The sequence below is a fragment of the Ursus maritimus genome, unplaced genomic scaffold (genome assembly GCF_017311325.1).
Source record: "Ursus maritimus isolate PB19 unplaced genomic scaffold, ASM1731132v1 scaffold_8, whole genome shotgun sequence".
Lineage (NCBI taxonomy): Eukaryota > Metazoa > Chordata > Mammalia > Carnivora > Ursidae > Ursus > Ursus maritimus.
In genome coordinates this window covers 80,741,999-80,761,909 of record NW_024426996.1, presented here as the reverse complement: position 1 = coordinate 80,761,909, position 19,911 = coordinate 80,741,999, and the positions used below count along the sequence as shown (strand labels likewise).

General features: G+C 53.2%; 1 protein-coding gene across 1 annotated transcript in view; it reads left to right on the top strand.

Moving 5' to 3' along the window:
* The window catches only part of CFAP99 (cilia and flagella associated protein 99), a 31,002-nt gene extending 13,471 nt beyond the window's left edge, over window positions 1–17,531 (top strand). Inside the window, exons 6-14 of the mRNA XM_008706235.2 lie at window positions 987–1,164; window positions 2,643–2,723; window positions 2,879–2,953; window positions 3,897–3,968; window positions 4,153–4,241; window positions 4,841–5,045; window positions 15,366–15,507; window positions 15,691–15,842; window positions 16,700–17,531. Coding sequence (XP_008704457.2) covers window positions 987–1,164; window positions 2,643–2,723; window positions 2,879–2,953; window positions 3,897–3,968; window positions 4,153–4,241; window positions 4,841–5,045; window positions 15,366–15,507; window positions 15,691–15,842; window positions 16,700–17,086 — 1,381 coding nt within the window. The 3' untranslated portion in view covers window positions 17,087–17,531. The remainder of the gene's footprint in view (window positions 1–986; window positions 1,165–2,642; window positions 2,724–2,878; window positions 2,954–3,896; window positions 3,969–4,152; window positions 4,242–4,840; window positions 5,046–15,365; window positions 15,508–15,690; window positions 15,843–16,699) is intronic.
* The last annotated feature ends 2,380 nt before the right edge of the window (window positions 17,532–19,911 follow it).

Genomic DNA, 19,911 nt, shown 5'->3' with positions numbered 1-19,911 from the left:
CGCAGTTGTCCACATTGTCTTCCTGGGGACAGAGAGATTGTTTGGGCACAAATAGACCATGTTAGGTACCAGCGGTGTGCAGGAGACCCAGAGGCCCAGGGATGGTAGAAGCCCTTCTGTGGGAAGGAAACTGTGGCTCTGGGGTTGTGGGGTGTCCTCAGAGCTGCCCCTGCCCTGGAAGAAAGTCCTCAGTCCCAGCCAGGCTGGATTCACTGTCCATCCACAGGGCTGCCAGCAGGGGCCTGGGCCTGCAGGGCCCTGAGAGCTACCTCTGGGGTCAGCCTGCTTCCTGGGCGCCCCGCCCCCTGCCCCACCACCCCCTATGCAGCCCTACTACTGCCCACTATGGGACCAGCCCCATCCCAGACCTGCCCTGCCCCACGTGCCCCTCCTGAAACCCTGCTCCCCATTGGCCCTCAGACATGCCCCTCCTTCCTCTGGGGGCCGAGGTCCTCAAGCTATCCAAACCATGCTGCCTGCCCTCAGGGGAGCCTCACTGGCCAGGCTGGTGATGTGGGCTATGCCCTGCCCAAACCCCTGCTCCATGGCACCCCCGCCCCACTCCTGTAGCCCCTTCTCCACATGTCACCAACAGTGCAGCTCTGGGAACGTTCCAGGAATCTCCAGCTTGCCCTGGCTTCCTTCCTTGGGCCATCTGCTGGCCCAGATTCGCTCCATGTCCCCAGTGCCCTCCTCCTCAGACCCGCTGGACTCCTGCAGCGAGGATCTCTCTGTCCCTGTCCTCCCAGCTTCCCACTCGCTCGCTCGCCAGCTTGGCTGGGGCCCACAGTGCTGCTGGTCCTGCTTCCCCACCTGCTGTGCGACGCTGGGGTGTGGCTGGTACAGTGCCTGCATCGGAGACATCATCACCCCCACCCGGAAGTAGACCCGGGTGTTTGGGGGACCCTTTGGATCCCAAGGACCGTGTCCTAGTTGACGTGCTTTGGAAGTGGCGCTAAACGGCTGCTTCCACCTTTGCCTTCAAGATGGCAGCCGGAGGTCCAGGAGCTGATCCACCAGCTGGAGGAAGCGATGTCCAATCAGCCCCCTCTTTCAAAGACCAAGGCCAAGGTCACAGAGCCCAAGGAGTTCAACCTGACTGTCCCCCGGCCCCGTGCCATTCCAGTCCCTGAGCCAGTCCCGGTCGTGGCCAAGTCAAAACCAGTAAGTGCAGGCATTTGCAGTGGGCACAGGCTGTGAGCCGGTGGCAGGCTGGGCTCTTCCCGGGGCGAGGGTGCTCTGGACCAGACTAGGAGTGTTTGATGACCCCACCCAGCTGACCTGGAGCCTGCCCAGTGGGCTCCTGGGCTCCACATACTGAGGTCTGGTCAGTGACATGAAATGAGGCTAGGGGACCATGGTGCTCAGAACCATCTGGGCTCAGCACGTGGAGCCTGTTGCAGCATACCTCTCCTTCCCTATTAAAGAGTGCACGGCGCACGTGTAAATCACCATATACTTTTCTGTACTCTTCAGGTCGTGGGCCGGTGGTAATGTCTGTCTGTGTGACCCTAGTCATATGGGCCTGTCCCCACCCCAGGGTCTTTGCACATCTGTCACATCTGCCTAGACCCTCTTCCCCGCCCTCTTCCTCTCTCTCTCCCTACCTTGCCGACTTCTCCTGCCAGTCAGGATGCTGTGTATTGCAAATAACAGGAAAAAGCCGTTCAATCTGGTTTAGACCATAGAGAACTGGCTGCCTCTGGCTTGATCAGAGCTCTAGCTGTGCTTCTGTGGGTCACCTTTATCTTTGGGCAAACTTCCATCATTGTAGCAAACCATCCAGGGCATGAGAAGACATCTAGGGCCAAGAATTCCATGACAGTATGATGAGACCAGCTCAGGGGGCATGCCCCCCCCTTGAGCTGGTCACCGTGACTGGGGTGCGACATTCTGACTGCTTGTGCTCTCTGCCCCGAGCACCAGTGGTGGCTCAGCTTCCCGGAACCACCCTGGTTTCCTCACAGAATTGAGGACCATGTGAGGGTAAGGGGGTGGTGCTGGGGGGCAGCCTTAGGTCTCACTGCAGCTTGTCTGCCCAGACAGGCTTTCCGCAAACCCCTCACCCCTCATCGAGTTTTCGGATGCCCCTTAGACACACAGGGCAGAGGACCAGGAGTTAAGGTCTGGAGCTCAGGGCTTTCCCGACTGTCCCTGCCCACCCTCCACGGACACTGCCCTCTCCAGGCTGGCGAGGGTCCCCATGACTAGACCCCACAGATACTTCTCAGGCCACTCTGGTCTCTGCAGTAGTAAAATGGTGCAGCCCCTCCCCTTCTCTGGGCTCCCTGGCACTCACTTTCCTGGGCTCCGTGACACTCTCCTGGCCTCACCTGCCCCTCCAGGCCTCCTCCCTCATCCCCTGGCCCCCAGTCATCTGCCTGTTCCTCCAGTGTCTCCTGGGCCTGGGCGCTATGTTCGGCCACCTTCCTTCTTGCTGCTGGCCTGAAGTCCTTCCTTTCCCTCCCCTGGATGACCACTAGCACCCGGGGAATCCCAGTCAGATCTCGGCAGCTTCCCTTCTTGCCCTGCCTCTCCTGGCACGGGCACCACCCTCCCACGCCCACATCCAGCTGGCCGCCGGCCTGGCACCTCTACACACCCCTCCGCTGACCGCAGGCTCCTCTCCCACCCCCCACCAGATCCCCAGGAGCACCTACCAGCCGCCCAAGGAGTGCCAGCTGCTAGAGATGACCAAGAGAGTTAATCGCTGGAAGGCCGAGGTGAGGAGCCTTCCACGACACCTGCCTTCCTAGAGCCCTCTGAGGGGTTCTATGACAAGAAGGTGCGGGGAGGAGGAGGCAGAGGAGGGCTGGGGAGCTGGTCTGTGCTTTCGTCCCTTCTGGGCCCCAGGGACACTGACTGCTGCTGCTTGCAGGAGCGGCTGCTAAAGGCAAACATCGGGGAGATGCGGTGCGCGGTGCCCCGGTCCCGGGGGGAGCCCCTGACGCAGGTAACGCCCAGCCCTCCACACCCTGGCTCAGTCTGCACGGTGGCACGGAAACATGGCTCCCGATGCCCTGCCGGCGGCGTTGCAGTGAGCCCCTCGTTGAGCCTTTCCAGGCTCGGTTCACAGAGGGGCAGGTTCCCCGAGCCAGGGTGAGCGCGGCCTGAGCGCGCGGGCGCGGACGCACCTCCCAGCCCACTGCGGGCACGCATCTTCTGTGCTGTCTGGGTGCTCCCAGATTTCCATATGGGGCACTTAATATTTCTCTAAGAAAAACAAAAACCCCAGGTATGTTTGTCAATAAAGAAAAAGTAAAGGGAGCAGGACAAGGAAGGCCTGTTCTCGGTGGCTGCTCACTCCTGAGGGGCTGGGCCTGCCCTGCCCCCTGCAGGCCCCCCTGGCGGCAGCCGGCTAGGCAGAGGTGCTCTGGCCCCCCCGCAAGCAGCTGGGGCAGGCCAGGGGGTGGGCATAATGGCTGGGTTCCCGGGGATTGCCCTTTGACCCATGGCTCTGCACACTGGGGCTGTGGGGCCCGTCCTGGAAGTGTCCTCAGAGCAGCAGCAGCGGCAGGATGGAGCACACTTGGGGGGCAGCTGGGAAAGGTCGTGGAAGCCAGCCCCAGGGAGCAGCTGGGGGGATGGGCCCCGAGCCCTGAGGTTCACGCTCCCCTGACTGGGAACCGCTGTCCCCAGGCCTGCTAGGCCCACTCGTTCCCTGTCCCCGTCTGGGAGGCCTGACACCCCAGAAAGGCTGGGGAGGGCACTGGAGGACAGAGGCGCTGCCCTGGGGGACGCACGTGCACGGGGCGGGCTGGGAACCCATGGGTGGGCAGCTGGAGTTAAGATAGAGAGGAGGGTGCTGGCTCTCCCAGGGGTGCAGGGCCCACCACCTCCCCAGGGTGCATTGAAGGGCACCTAGTGGCCGCAGATGCCAGGCCCTGACTCTACAGGCCTCCAAGAAGAAGCTGCCGCTCTGGTTCATGCCCCGAATCCTTAAGACTCCAAAGCTGACCTTCTACAAGGTGAGGGGTGCTCCTGACTGGTCCGGTTGGGCATGGGTGCCGGTCCCCTGTCCCTGGACACCCACCTCCTGGCCTGCTCCATGCCCAGGGGCTCAGATGGCCAGAGCTGGAGGCAAGACCAAGTATGGAGGGCAAGGGGGCACTTGGTGCCCTGAGTCTGCCCTCACCCTCCTCTCCCCTGCAGCCCAATGAAGTGCCGGTCAAGCTGAACACTGCTGCCATCCTCCGAGAAGGGTCCTTATACCAGCGACAGGTGGAGGAAGAGCTGCAGAGGTGGGGGCGGCTGCTCCTCACCCCCCTTCAGAGGAGGGGGCGCAGGGCATGGCTCTTCTGGGAGAAGAGGGGCCTGGTAGCTGTGGTGCTTTGGTGGGTCTGCAAGCAGGCCAGTGTTGGGGTCACAGCTGTATCCAAGGAAGGTGACCCCGGCTCAGTGAGGGAAATGGATGGGATGGAAGGGGACTGAGCAGAAAGCCCAGCCCAAACCTCTCTCAGGGGTCACCTTCTTTTCAGACCTTTGCTCATGTCGCCCTTCCCCGCAGACCACCAGCATGGCAGAGCCCTGTGCTTACCCCATGAGCTGGGCTGTGGGTGGGAGTTTGGGGGGCTGCCCAGATGGATGAGAGGGGAGATGGGTGGCCAGAGGGATGGCTGATGGACAGACGGGTGAGCAGATGAACGAGTGGCCGAAGGCTGGATGACAGGACAGGGACAGGTGGACGGTGGGTGGGTGGGTGATGTGGCTGGTGCTGGGTGAAGAGTGCTCCATGCCTGTGAGGGCCACTGCCCCCAGGGGAACCTGTGGCTTCCCAGTGGCCAGCACAGACCCTGACCTGGGGGTAACCCCAGCCCCTCCTCTTCCCCCTTTTCCCCAGGGTAGATAAGCTTGTGGATGGGGCCGGGGACTTCTCTGAGTTCCTCGAGTGGCAGAAGAAGATGCAGGCGAAGGACCGGGAGGAGGAGCTGACCGCCGGCGAGTGCCGGAGGCTGCAGGGGAAGCTGAGCCGCGAGGAGGCCATCCTGGCCCGGCAGCACCTCACACAGGAGAACAAGCAGAAGGCCGACCAGAAGAAGGAGGAGGTGACGCAGCCTTGTGGGAGCAGCTGGGGCCTGGGGGCTGGCCGGCGGGCCTGTCTGATCCCTAGAAGCTGTGGGGCTGTCGAGGGCCATGGGCCTGGCCACTCCTGTGGTGGTTAGTCTGCAGTCTGACCCTGGGTCATTTTCTCCCAAGACCTCTAGCGTGGGTGTGATTTCTCTCCCACCGTGATAGATGGGGGTTCTGGAAGCTCTCTGAGTAGACAGTCTGGCCAGCATTTCTGGTCCACACTGCCCCCACCCCCACCAGCAGAGTCAGCTGGCCCACACATCCACACATGAAGAAAGACCTGAAGGTCTGGCAGAAACGTCTGGAAAGCCAACACGTGGCAGGTTTGCATCTGGTATCCTCTTCCATAGGAGGGTCTGTGGGCGTCCACGTTACCACCACAGAAGCTACAGACATATCTTTCTGGGCTCGTCCTCCTCCTAGGACAGGTGGCCTAGGTGGGGGCCCCCAACCTGTGTTTCCCTGAAAGCCTGTTCCTTGCAGAGGGCCTGCAAATGGCCAGGGCTCTGCGGCCCAACTGCAGCCCTGTCCATCCTCAGACGTATGCCCCTGAGGACCTGCGGTCACCTGAAAGCCTTTTTCATAAACTTGTTTGTGTCTATTTCTATTAGATGCTAGGGTTTATTTTTCCTTCCCTTTTAGTTTCCTTTTTTACAAAAAGAAAGTCAAAACAATATGAACAACAGACTCAGAGAAGCGTCCTTCTCGGGAGCCCATTCCCACCTACCCACCTCAGCTCTTATTTCCATTAATTTCTGGACGATCTTTTCTGTCTTCTGTTCGAAGCAACGGTGCACACTTGCTCACACACACTTCCTGCCCCCCTCTTTCCTCGCACGTGATGCCGATGTCGGTGCAGCAGGTGCGTGAATAACGCCCTGCAGCTTCTGGCCTCGGGCGGGACACTCTCACAGCGAACTCCTGGAGGGGCTGTCGCCAAGTCAGAGGCACGAAACGCAGGGCTTTTGCTGTGTTGCCCTGTCCACGTTGTCCAGGGCACGCGGTCTCATCGGAGATGCCGCGTCACCTTCCGCAGGTGCCATGCAAGGGGCTGGGCCCCCGGGACCCCCAGCAGGGTGCACTGCCCTGAATTCGGAGATTTGCGCCGAGCCTGTGGGCGCGACGCGGCATCTCGGCACAGTGCTGACAAGCCTGTCATTTGTTGGGTGTGGGGCTGAGCGTGTTTTCATGTATTTAAGACCCATTTCTGTGACTTCTTCTGTGAACTGTCTCTTCGTGGCTTTTGTCCAGTTTTTCACGGCTTTACTGAGGCATGTCTGACGAGTCAGACTCCTGTACGTTTAAGGTGTGTGATGTGACAGGCGCGCCTGGCTGGCTCAGTCAGTTGAGTGTCCGTCTCTTGATTTCAGCCCAGGTCACTATCTCAGCGTTGTGAGATCGAGCCCCACATTGGGCTCTGCACTCTGTGGGGTCTGCTTCAGAGTCTTTCTCCCTCCCACTAACTCTCTCTCTCTCTCAAATAAATAAAATATTTTAAAAAAATAACTGGCAATTCTCTTTTTAATTTTTTGAGGAAAAATTAAAACACTCTTTCCCATAATGGCTGTACCAACTCACACTCCCACCAAGAGTGCCCGAGAGCCCCCTTTTCTCCACATTCTCACCACACTTGTTGTCTTTTGACTGTGTTGTGACAGCCGTCTTAACAGGTGAAGGTGATAGCTCATTGTCATTTTGATTTGCTTTCCTCCGATAATTAGTAATGATGAGCATCTTTTCATACACACCTTGGCCATTTGTTTATCGTCTTTGGGAAAATGTTCACGTTCTTTGCCCATTTTTTGGTCAGGGTATTTGGCTTTTTTTGGTATTGAGTTGTCTGAGTATCTTGTGTATTTTGGATGTTAACCCCTTATTGGATATACGGTTTGCAAATGCTTTCTCCCTTTCCATAGGCAGCCTTTTCATTTGGTTGGTTGGGCTGTGCTGAAACCTTTTAGCTTGATGTAGCCCCAATAGTTCATTTTTGTTCTTATTGCCTGTGCTTTTGATGTCAAATCCCCCCCTCCAAAAAAAAAAATTGCTAAGGCCAATATGAGGGAGCTTTTCTCCTGTTTTCTTGTAGGAGTTTGTGATGTCAGGTCTTATGTTCAAGTCTTTAGTCCATTCTGAATTGATTTTTGTGTGTGGTGTGAGGTAGGGGTCCAGTTTTCCCAGCACCGCTTGTTGAAGACACGGTCCCCTCCCCACTGAGTGGTCTCGGTGCCAAAGGTCCGTCAGCACTTTCCAATGAGCTCTTAGCCTTAATTTCTTTCATTTTTAAGAGTTCTTTACACATTAGGGAAAGCAACTCTTTATGATATATTGTAGACAATTTCCTCCAGTTGGTCACTCGGCTTTGATTGTGATGTGTTTTGTGGTGCAAACTTACCAAGCTTTCCTTTTATTGTGTCCACATTCTGAAGAGCAAAAGAAAGGTTTTTCCCGTACCCATGTTAGTATTTGTGTTTCATTTTTACATCCAGATCTCAAATCCACTCAAAGATTATTCTTGTACACGGTCTGAGATCTGAATCCACTTTCATGGCCAACCATTTGGGTCTTCCAATCCGCGAATGCACTATGTCTCTGCACTTATCTAAACCGTGTGCTTCTTTCATCTGGGTTGTGTAGTTCTGAGTACCCAAGTCCTGTACATGTTCACTTAGATTTGTGCCTAAGTATTTATTTTATTTTATTGTTTTGAGTAATTGTACATGGTATTGGATTTTTAATTCTGGTATCCAGGTGTTCAATGCTGGTACATCAAAATGTAACTGACTTTTGTGTATTATATTTGTGTATATTATTTTGTGACCTTGCTGAACTCCCTTATTATTTTTCTAGGACAAACAAAGAGTTTTGTCGTAGATTCCTTAGGATTTTCTATGTAGACAATCACATCATCTGTAAAGTTAATTTCTTTATTTCTGCCCTGCATTCCTATCTTTTGCTCTTCCGGCTAGAACTTCCAGGCCTGTGTTGGGTAAGACTGAGAGTATACATTTGTGCCTAGTTCATAACATCAGGGGAAACCCGTCTTTCACTGTTAAGTACTGAGGTTGGGTGGAAGATTTTGTGGATGCACTCTCCATCAAGTTGATGAAGTTCCACAAGTTTTCGTTATGAAAAGGTGCTGAATTTCATCAAATGGTTTCTGCATCAATGGATGTGATCATGTGACTTTTCTTCTTTAGGCTCTGAATATAGTAGATTCGTGACAAAGTGATGAATTTCTTCACCACATGATGGAGTTTCAAATATTGAACCAGCTTATCTCTACCGTAAACCCCACTTTGGGGTTTATAATTCTTTTTCGTACGCTGATTCTACTTGCTACTATTTTGATTTTGTTCAAGTGTTTCTGCATATAATTTCAGGTGGGATGTTAATCTGTGGTTTTCTTCCTTGTACTTCCTTTGTCTGGTCTCAGTATAAGGGTCATACCAGCTTCATAAAATGAATTTGGAGGTTCTCTCCTCTTTTATTTTCTGGGGGAGATTGTATAGAATTCGTGTTAACTCTTTCAACATTTTGCAAAATTCTCTAGCAAAATCATCTAAGCCTGGAGGTTTATTTTTTGAAAGCTTTCAAATTATAAATTTAATTTCCATAAAAGTTATAAGGCTATTCAAATGATCTGCTTCATAATGGGTGAGTGGTGATCATCTGTGTTTTTTAAGGAATTTGCCTGTTTCACTGAGTTGTCAGATTTATGCAGAGTTGTTTATAATGTCCTGTTAGCACCTTTTTTTTTAAGTGTCTGTAGGGTCTATAGTGATATAACGTCTTTCATTCTTGATGTTGGTAGGTTTGTGCCTTTTTACTTTTCTTCTGCAAGTCTTACTAGAGATTTGTCGATTTCATCAATCTTTTCAAAGAACCAGCTTTTTGTTTTATTGATTTTTCTTTATTGTTTTACTGTTTTCAATGTCATTGATCTCTGCTCTTCATTATTTTCTTCATTCTACTTGTTTTCAGTTTATTTTGCTCTTCTTCTCCTAGGTTCTTTTTTTTTTTTTCCAAAGATTTTATTTATTTATTTGACAGAGATAGAGACAGCCAGCGAGAGAGGGAACACAAGCAGGGGGAGTGGGAGAGGAAGAAGCAGGCTCCCAGCGGAGGAGCCTGATGTGGGGCTCGATCCCAGAACGCCGGGATCACGCCCTGAGCCGAAGGCAGACGCCCAACCGCTGTGCCACCCAGGCACCCCTCTCCAAGGTTCTTGAGATGGGAGCTTAGACTACTGGTATGAGACTTCTCTGCTTTTCCATTGTGAGCATTCAGTGTTATTCATTCCCCTTTATTTGCTGTGTTAGCTGTGTCCCACAAATTTTGATATACTGTATTTCACTTTCATTCAATTCAATGTATTTTTTTCATTTTTCTTGAGATTTTTCTCTTTGACCCATGGACTACTTAGAAGTGGGTTGTTTAGTTTCCAAGCATGTGGAGATGTTCCTGTTACCTTTCTGTCTCTGATTTCTACTTTGATTCCATTGTGGTTGTTGAACACACTCTGTATGATTTCAGTTCTTTTAGGTTTGCTGAGTTTGGCTCGCGGCCCAGGTGTTGTCTGCCGTGCTCTGTGTCCCGGGCTGACGGCAAGGGGCGTGTGCCGAGCCGCTGCGTGTTCTGTCAAGGTTGGCCGCTCCTGCTGCTTGAGAGCTACTGAGATCTTCGGTATCCTCGCTAACTCCGCATCTGGTTGCCTATCGGTTGCTGGAGAGGGAGGGTGGAAGTGTTCACCTGTGCTTGTGAAGTTGTCTTTTTCTCCTCTCAGTTACATCGGTTTTTGCTTCTCATATTTCACAGCTCTGTTGTCTGATGCACGTACATTTAAAATTGCTGTGTGCTCTTGGTAGTTGACCCTTTTATTATGATTATATAATATCCCTCTCTGCCTGGTAATTTCCTTTGCTCTGAAGTTGAACTTATCTTGTGTTAACAGCCAGTCCTGCTTCCTTGAATGAATGTTGGTGTGACCTCTCTTCCATCCTTGTACTTTCAATCCGCCTATATCATTATAATTGAAATGAGTTTCTTGTAGACATCACACAGTTCAGTCATGTTTTTTAATCCCCTCTGCCAATATCCACTATTGGCATATCTAGTTGTGTTTAATGTAATTATTGATATGTTAGGATTTAAGTCTGCCAGCGTTTTTTTTTTTTCTGATTGTCCTATTTTTGTTTCTCTGTTTTCTTTTTCTTGCCTTCCTATGGGCTATTTGCTTATCTTTTTATTTTTTATGTTTTACTTTTTTTTTTTGCTCCTCTTTTTAAATTTCACTTTATCTATAGTGTATCTCTTAATATAGCTTTTTCAGTCATTGCTCTAAGTATTACATCGTGCATACATAACTTATCACCACCTGCAAATGTTGTCATTTTATTTATTTTTTTAAAGATTTTATTTCTTTGTCAGAGAGAGAGAGCACAAGCAAGGGGAGAGCAGCAGGCAGAGGGAGAAGCAGACTCCCCACTGAGCAAGGAGCCCAACGTGGGACTCGATCCCAAGACCCTGGGATCATGATCTGAGCCAAAGGCAGATGCTTAACTGACTGAGCCACCCAGGAGTCCCAAATATTGTCATTTTAACAATTTGAGTAAGGTCTAGAAACCTCACCTCCCAAGTCCCATTTCCTTCTCAGAGTCATGACAGAATTGTCTTAAATATTTCCTCTACACACATTTAGAGCCACACCAGACAGTGTTATAATTTTTGCTTCTATCATCAGACATAATTTAGAAGCCTACAGAGGAGAAGGAAAGTCTGTCGTGTTTCCCACATTTTTGTTTCCCATGTTCTGTCTTCCCTTCTGACATCCCAAGCTCCCTTCTCTTACCACTTTCTGTCTGGAGAACTTTCTTTAGCTGTGATTTTAGGGCAGGTCTGCTGACAACAAATACTTAGTTTTCCTTCATCTGAGGTTGTTTTTGTTTCCTTCTTTCCTGAAGAATATTTTTGCTGGGCATGGTATTGTGGGTTTGACAATTCTTTTCCTCAGCTCCTGAAAAATACTGTGCGTCTTCCTCTGGCCTCCATGGTTTCTGATGAGAAATCCATTTTCATTCACATGGTTTCTCCCTTATAAGTAACATGTCGTTTTTCTCTGGCTGTTTTCAAAACTTTTCCTTTGCCTTAAGTTTTCAGAAATTCAAATACAATGTGTCTCAGCGTGGGCATCTTTGGGGTTCACTGAGCTTCTTGCACCTCTAGGCTTATGTCTTTTGCCAAATTTGGGAAGTTTCGGCCATTACTTTTTGAAGTACTTTTTCCTCTTCATCTTGTTTCCCCTTTCCTGGGACTCTGATGACAGGAGTGGTAGATGTTTTTGATTGTCCCACAGGTCCTTGAGGTTTTGCTCATTCTGTCTCTTTTCTCTGTTTCGTTCAGATTGGGTGATTTCTCTCCACTGTTCTACCTTCAAGTTCACAGATTCTTTACTCCCTCCCTCCATCTGCCAGTGAAGCTATCCACTGAATTTTCTATTTCATCTATTATGGTTTTCAGTTCTAAAATTTCCATTTGTTTCTTCTTTATGTCTTCTATTTCTTTGCTAAGGCTTTCTTTCTTTGCTGAAACTATTTTTTTCATTTGTCTCAAACATGTTCATAATTGCCATTGAAGTATTTTTATGATGGCTTCTTTAAAAATCTTTGTCAAGTCTATTATCTTTATCATCTCAGTCTTAGCATTTATTGCCTGTCTTCATTCTGTTTGACATCATCCTGGCCTTTGGTATGATGAGTGGCTTTTTTTTTTTTACTTAAACCCAAACATTAAATATTATGGGACTCTGGATCTTATTTAAACCCTTGTCTTGGATGGCTCCCTCTCACACTGGCAGGGGAAGATGGGGAGCTGCCATATTACTTTCAGGTGGACCTAGCAATCCAGGCTCCCCAGCTGGCCTCTGTTGACCTCTACGTGGGGGGTTCCTCATTACATCTTTGCAAGAGCTCTGGCTAGACCTGCACTGATACCTCACTGACTAGCAAAGGCAGGAGAACCTTATACCTGCTCCCCATTTGGCCCCCACTGTCACACGGCGAGCATGTCAGGAGTGGTCTCCATACCACTCAGGTCCTCACTTTTCACTAGGCCTCTGATGACACCACTCTGGTTACTGCTGGGTGGGGGTGGAAGGCAGGCTGCCACGTGGCCTCCTCTGATGCTTCCAACCCATTTGGCTTCCTTCCCCATCCTGGAATGTCCAGTTACATGCATTTATGTGACTAATATGTTTTATACAAATAAATTAGGCAGATTAGATGGCATTAAACATTTGAAGAGAAAGGGATTTTAATTTCTCTCGTATGGTTCATGTTGGATGATGACTCTTACAGCATTAACTGTAACTTTTGCCTCAGCTGGTCAGAGGTTCCACTGCTACGGCCTGGCCCACAGGAGCCCTTCCTGCCACCCTGCCCTCTGCACCTCTCTGGAGGGCCTGAGAAGATGGGTACGCCTGTGTTCGCTTAACAGCAAAGACGCTGGCAGGGCCTGAAGTAGCAGAGCTGGTCCAGACAGACATGGCACTTAAAGTCTTGTGTGTCTTTTTTTTTTTTTTTTAAGATTTTATTGATTTATTTGAGATAGAATGTGCACAAGACAGGGGAGGGGGAGGGGCAGAGGGAGAAGCAGAGTCCTTGCTGAGCAGGGAGCCCAACATGGGGCTCAATCCCAGAATCCTGGAATCATGACCTGAGCTGAAGTCAGATGCTTAACTGACTGAGTCACCGAGGCGCCCCAAGTCCTATGTGTCTTCCTCCCCAGCTTCGGCCTTGTCCTTGGTCCTGCACCACCCACCCCCTTGTTGCAGATGCTGCCTCTTCTCCTCCCTCCGAGCTGTCCCCGAGCTGTGTCTGTGCTGTCCCCGGGATGTGGCCGGGCTGGGGGCCTGGGGACCCTGCAGGGCAGGCCTCCTTGCCCATGGTTCATTCAGTCTTTGTAGTTTACTCATGTGAGATAAGACTCCTTGCAGATTTTGGTAACCCACCTCTTCTCATCTCATACTTTCACATGAGCATTTTCCCACTTACTACCAAGTTTTCAAAAGTACTTTTAAAAATACGCTTTTTATTTTGGAACAGTTTTAAGAGTTACAGAAAAGTTGCAAAGACAGTGCAGAACGTTCCTGTGTCCTCCCACCCAGCCGCCCTGCCGGTGCTGTTTTCCAGCTCCACACGCGGTCCCCAGGGCTGCCACAGCAAAGCACCGCGGCCCAGAGGGCTCAGGCCCAAGGTCAAGGAAGGTGGCAGCGGGGCCACACTGTCTGCTAAGCTCCCCAGGGAGGATCCTTCCAGCTGTCGGTGACCCCAGGAACTCCGTGGTGTGTGGCGGTCTCACCCCAGTCTCTGCCTTCCTCTTCACTCACACGGTCATGTGTCATGTGTCCACGTCTGTGTCCTCTCCTCTTCTTAGGAACACCTGTCATTGGATTTAGGGCCCACCCTAATCCAGGATGATTTCATCTTGAGATCCTCAACTAATTGGACATGAGATCACATTCTGAGGTTCCAGGTAGATGTGAATTTTGCGGGGGGGGGGGGGGACACTGGCCCACTGCACCATGGGATATTTGTCACAGCTAAGTAGCCAACATTGGTACATGACTCTTCATGTACCACGCTTCTTTAGGATTTCAGTTCGTTTTTTTCCCACAAATGCCCTTTTCCTGTCCCAGGATCCCACATTACATTTAAAGGTCATGTCTCAGACTCTTCTTGGCTGTGACAGTTTCTCAGACTTTCCTTGTTTTTGATGACCATGACAGTTTGGAGAAGCTGGTCAGGTATCCTGTAGAATGCCCCTGGTTGGGAACATGTCTGATGTTCTTCTCATGGTTAGACTGGGGGTGTCGGTTTTGGGAGGAAGACTGCAGAGGCAAAGTGCTCTTCTCATCACACCCTCTCAAGGGCATCTGCATTCAACACTCATCACTGTGATGTTGACCTTGGTCCCCTGGCCAAGGTTGTGCCTGCCAGCTCTCTCCACTGCCATCATCTCCCCACACCGTTCAGTACTCCGTGGAAGGGGGTCTCTAAGCAAAGCCCACACTCAAAGAGTGGGCGCCTACTGAGAATTCTTCTGCAGGGAGGACTCCTCTCTTCTCCCTCACTTACTTATTCAATCAATCTCTTCTTTCAGTGGGGATTCGTGCCTATTTGTCTTATACTTTGTGTTGTAACCCAACAGGATGGTGTTTATTTTGTTGCAAGCTTTGGCTTTTGGGAGCTCTTTCGGGTTGGCTCCTGTGTCGCTCTGACTGCCCTCTGTTCTTCTGTTGTGTGAGCACTTCCTTGCTTCATGGTATAAATCGAAAGGGATGGTCAAGAGCCATTTTCGATGCGCACCAGCAGGCTGTGTCACAGAAGGATTACTTTGGGCCCCGTCTCTAAACCTGCAGTCCGAGCTGCCTGCAGGCTGATTCCCGCTCACTATGCAGATGAAACTGAGCCCCCCATTGCACAGGCTGCCAGGGCGGGGGGTTCGCTAGCTCCGTGACCTCCCTGGGTCGGTGATGGGAGCTGTGAACTCCACGGTGTGCATTGCCGTGTCTTGAGGACTAAAAAGAGTGCTCCAAATTGTTCACCACAGCACCAAACTAAAAGCGATCGGAATGTCCATCCACAGTAGAATGGATGAAAGCTTTGTGATGTAGTCCCCAAAACACGCAGCCACAAAGAGAAGGCAGCTACAGTCCAGGAGAGCACATTGCGAGGCGAGCGAAGGCAGCGCGGAGGGGATGAGGCGAGAAGCCCTGCACACACGGGAGGGTTCCAGGCACGCGCGTCCAAGTGGCAAAACCGCCCCCTCCCGTCCCATTGTTTAAGACTCTGCACTAACGAGGCACTGTGAGAGAGGAGAGAGCGGGGTGACCAGCAGCACTTGCCTGGGGGCTCATGTGACAGGAGCCTGAGGCTGCCCGGGGGGCCGGCATGTCCTGTGCTCCGCAGGGCTTCAAAGCAATGAGCGCCCTCCTCTCTCAACTGGAGTCCAGGGGTGGGTGGGCTTCAGGGCAAACCCAGTGGCTCTGACTTGGTTTCCCCAGGACCACAGTGAAGGAAGGCAGGACATGAGGTGAAACTTCCCCAGTAGGCCCTGACCTCCAGGGGACTCCCAGGAGCTGATGAGCTTAGATCCGGGTTCTAAGGTGACTCGGGGTCAGGAGCTGCTTCGGCTCCCCAGACCTCATGCTGCTCCTGGGGCTGGGGCAGAGCGGGGGACACAGGCCTGCTCCAGGGGACCCCTCCAGCGTGACCATGGTGGGTCGGTTATCTGAGCAGACGGCTGAGCTGATGCAGCAGTGTGCTGAGAGGCGCCTCCAGGAGGAGAGGTCCATGAAGGAGCTGGTGGAGCAGGTGACGGAGGTTCAGAAGAATGTTAAGCTGGCACAGATGAAGCTCCTGAAGGGCCGGAGGCAGATAGGTAGGGCAGGGGGCCGGATACCATGACGCCGTGCCCAGCTCTGTTCCCCCCAGCTCGGGTCCCGACTGGCTTCCAGCCCCCAGTGAGCCACTGTGGTTGTCGAGAGCCCAGCTGCCCTCAAGGGAAGGCTGGAGTTGGGCAGGCCACTCTCCGACCTCCTCAGCACCCTGCTTGGCCCCTAAGTTCAGGAGGTGATAGACGAGAGCCGGGAGCTCCTGCAGCGCAGAGCAGAGGCAGCCAAGGAGGAGCAGAAGCGGCGCTGTGAGCTCATCTCTCAACTGCGAGCCCTGGAGACACAGCCCACGCGCAAGGGCAAGCTCGTGGACCTGACCCAGGTAAGGACACAGCCCGTCCTAGGGGAGCCTCCCCATGTCTTGCCGTGCCCGGCACTGCCATGGGAGGGCGCGTCCACGATTCCCACCCAGACCAAAGGAGGTCTGGCCCCAAGCCCAGATCCACCTGGCGTGAGCGGCACGTCCAGCTGTGGATGTGGCACCTGCCATGCCGGAGGCCTAGGGCTGGCCCAAGAGTGCACAGTCCTGGTAGGGAAACCTCTGTGACCTCTGGGGACCAGAGGCCAGGGCCCCTGGGAGTGGGCAAGGTAGGCTTCACAAGATAGGCTTCCTGTTGAAGGAGGTCCCAAGACTCCCCAGGCCCAGGTGGGAAGGGCGGTGTAGGGAGAGCACAGGTGCACGAAGGCTGGATGCGTAAAGGCTGAGAGGAGAACACTGGTGCCTGGAAGCCTGTGTGAGAAGCAGCAGGAGAGGCCAGGCTGGCATCTGGTGAGGTGGGAGCAGGCCTGGAAGGGCCATGGCAACTGCTCTGGGAACCCGTCCTGATCCCAGGGCATGTGGGAAGTCCAGAGGGCACTCTTTCCAGGCCCCTGGGGCCTGGCTTGGGGAGATAGCGGTGAGCTCCTTTTGGGCCCTACCACAGTAGAGGAGCCTACAGGGCACCCAGCTGTGATATGCAGTCATCACAGAGGGGCCCAGGCTGGAGAGACTGAAAGGGACACATGGTACACAGGTGCTACCGAGCAGAGGCAAGGAGGTCTCCTGGGCACAGGGACCAGACGGAATTTGGGGGAGGGGCACCAGTGCTGATGCATAGGACAGGTCAGGGCACAGGAGACGGCTGTGCAGGCTGGGCATGGGCCTGACAGCAAGCTTCGGCTCTCGCCATCACCCTGCAGATCCCTGGGTATGGCCTGGAAGGGGAAATGTCTGTGGTGGAGCTTCGGGAGCGGCTGGCCCTGCTCAAGGAGACCCAGCGGCGCGAGGAGGAAGAGAAGCGAGACCAGATCATCCAGGGCAAGCGCGCCAGGAGCCAGGAACTGCAGAATATGGTGGAGCAGATCTCGCTGTGCCGCGCAGCCATGGGGAGGTCTGCGGCCTTGAGGTCGGTACCAGTGGTCCCGGTGGCAGGGGCCTCCGGCGGGAACAAGGAGCGAGCCTGCCTCTGCCTCCTTCCGGGCGGGTTTTCCCTGCAACAACACGCTTCCCTCCTGCAGTTTTCTTGCAAGAGCTCTTCCCACCCCTACTATTTTATTAGATTATTTTCAGACATACGAAAATGGTGAAAAAATCGTGCAGCGAGGGCTTGGATGCAAAATGATCACATGTAGGTCATAAGTATGAACTTTGCCATGTCTTTCATCTAGCTATTGACTTATCTGTCCCTAAGGAACCATCTGGAAGTATTTGCAGGCATCAGACACTCTTCACTCCTGAACACTGTGGTGTGCATCTTCTGAAAAAAAGACATGGTCCTGCATAACCACAGCACAATGACAGAACTAGAAGATTCAACAAAAATTCCCATCATCCAAATATCCTCTCCGTATTCATGTTTCTCTAGGGCCCCAAGACTGTTCGCTATAAGTTTTAAAAGATTGTTTGCTATAATGGTTTTTTTTTTTTCTCTTTTTAAACCAGAACCTGGCTGAGATTCCCACATAGCATTTGTCAGGCATCTCGACTTGACCTCTCTCTTTTAATGGAGAGCCTGTGCACAAGTGCCCCTTTTGTTTTGGGAACACTGTGGTGGCTTTTCCAGCCCCATTCGTCTGTCCCGTGGCAGTGTGGTCAGGGGCGGGTTGGTGTCACACACACACACCCCCATCAGGTGGTACCCAGGCCTGTCATAGCATAGCCTGGTTCAGGGTCTGGCACCCAGGGCTCCAGAGAAAGTGTGAAACTGGGGTGGGGTGCACAGAAGGGAGGACAGTCACAAAATCCATCACTATTGATCTTGAGTGACTGTCTCTCTGGTTACTATTTGAGGAGGCCCCATGACAACTGTGGGGGCTGTCCAGGCAAGGCGGGCTGGCCACTCAGCAGGACCCTAAGGTGGCAGGCACCTGGGAGACCTCCCCACTTCCTGACTCAGCCTGATAGACCCCACCTGCCTTGTGGTTGGTGTCGGGGAATCTCCAAGGATCCAAACCTGCTAACAAAGCTCTGGGAGCCCTCTGCGAGCAGCCAGGCCTCGTGGCATTAATTTACTAGGACCATTTTCGTGGGCAGGCTGACTGGTGGTGCCGTGATGTGCACTTAAACCAAAGCCGTCAGGGAACAGTCTGTAGAATGAGACCTCATTTTGGAAGGAAAAATGGTCTCCTATGATAGAGATTTGCAAAGCTGTATTAGCAGCTGTTACCTCTAGGCAAGAGAGTGGCAAGGAGAGCACAAGATAAAAGAGGGTTTTCATTTTTTTGCTCCAAGTACCTCCGTGGCTAATAGAAATGGGGTACATTTTTAAAATGTTATGAGCAACAAGGTAGTGGCGCTGGGGCGACGGCACCCCAGCGGTCCTTGGAGAGACTCTCCCCCCTGCACCTAAAGCACTCCCACGAACCTACAGTTAGGGCCGCCCCTCAGCCCGCCCTATCGACCGCGCAGGTGGGAGGAGAAGAAGGCCCAGTCCGCGGCCCCAGGGATGCGGTCCCCGGACGCGCGCGTGCTGGCGCTGCAGCGCAAGATCGAGGAGAGGGCGGCCGAGCGCCGCAGCAGGCCCACCGTCTCGCAGCCGGTTTCGGCGCCGCGACCCGCGCGCTCTAAGCGATGGGTGAGCTCTGGGCGCTGCGGGGGGGCTGGGGCGGCGGGGCGGTCGGGGATGCGGGCGCGGGGCGGGTGGGGGGCGGCACCGGCGTGCGCCGACCTCTCCGAGGGCGCGTCCGCAGGCGCACCTGGAGGAGCAGCACTGGCGGGAGCTGCAGCGGAGCCGCGAGCGCCGGCTGCGGGCGCTGCTGCTGAAGGGCTCGGCCGGCGGGCACGCGCGCCGCCTGGAGGCCACCTGAGCCCGCGCGGGCGCGCCCCAGACCCCGCGAATCCCGCCCCAATAAAGCGTGCGGCCAGCGGGGTGCGCCTCCTCTTCCTTCGCCGCGCGCCCTCTCCACCCCTTCTCCCAGTTACACGTCCTCACCCGCCCCGAACAGGGTCGCCAGATAAGATGCAAGACGCCCAGTTATTGCGTGGGACAAACGCGCTAAAAAAAGTATCTGCTTTTTATCTGCAATTCAAATGTATCTGGCTGTCCTGTATTTTATATGCTAGATCTGGCCACCCTTGCCTAGATCCTAGCCCTTCCCTAGGACCCAGCGCAAGGCATTAGCCATGGCCCTCTTCAAAGCTCCCAGAGCCACCTCTACACGTGAAAACTTGGAATCCCCACTCTGCCCGGAGTCTGGTGGATTAACCTGTGTGGTTGTGGCGTAAATTTGGGTGAAGTGGCCGGGATGCTCGAGCCACTGGGAAATGGCCTATCTCATGACTTATCTCGAGCAAACCTCGCTACGGCCATAGGGGGGTAGGGGGCCCATGGGGACACAGGCACCATCTCCTACCCCCATTCTGCTGATGAAGCCAGTAGTCCTCAAAGAGGTAAAGTAACCAGCCACAAAAGCCTTGAGCCAAAGCTAAGTCTGCAAGACTTTAGAGCATGACCCAGCCTTCTCCAGCAACGCCAAAGGAACATGACTGGAGCCAGTGGTCATGAGTCCAAAGCAGGACACATTCATTCTCTTGGTTCCTTTGGTTCCAGCGCCAGGCTGGAGAGAGCACGGCCTTGAGGACAGTCTGGCTGAGCTAAAACCTGTTGTGGAAATGCAGAATCATGAATAAAGTACAAGGGGCTGCAGCTCCCAGGAGGGGCACAGTCTGTGCAAGTCCATGGGGGAGGGGCTGGAAACAGCCAGGTAGACAGATGTCCAGGAGAGAGATGCCCCCCAACCAGACATCCTCCTTGGGTCTGCGGGGGAGATGACACCTCAGAGGGGGAGGCTGGACGCCAGGGCACATTCCAACCAGGAAGATGGGCATCCTGAGGTGGGACAGCCGACTGAACACCAGCGTTCTCCCCCAATATTTTGAACAGTGTCAGAAATGCAGGACTTTCCAGGTTGAT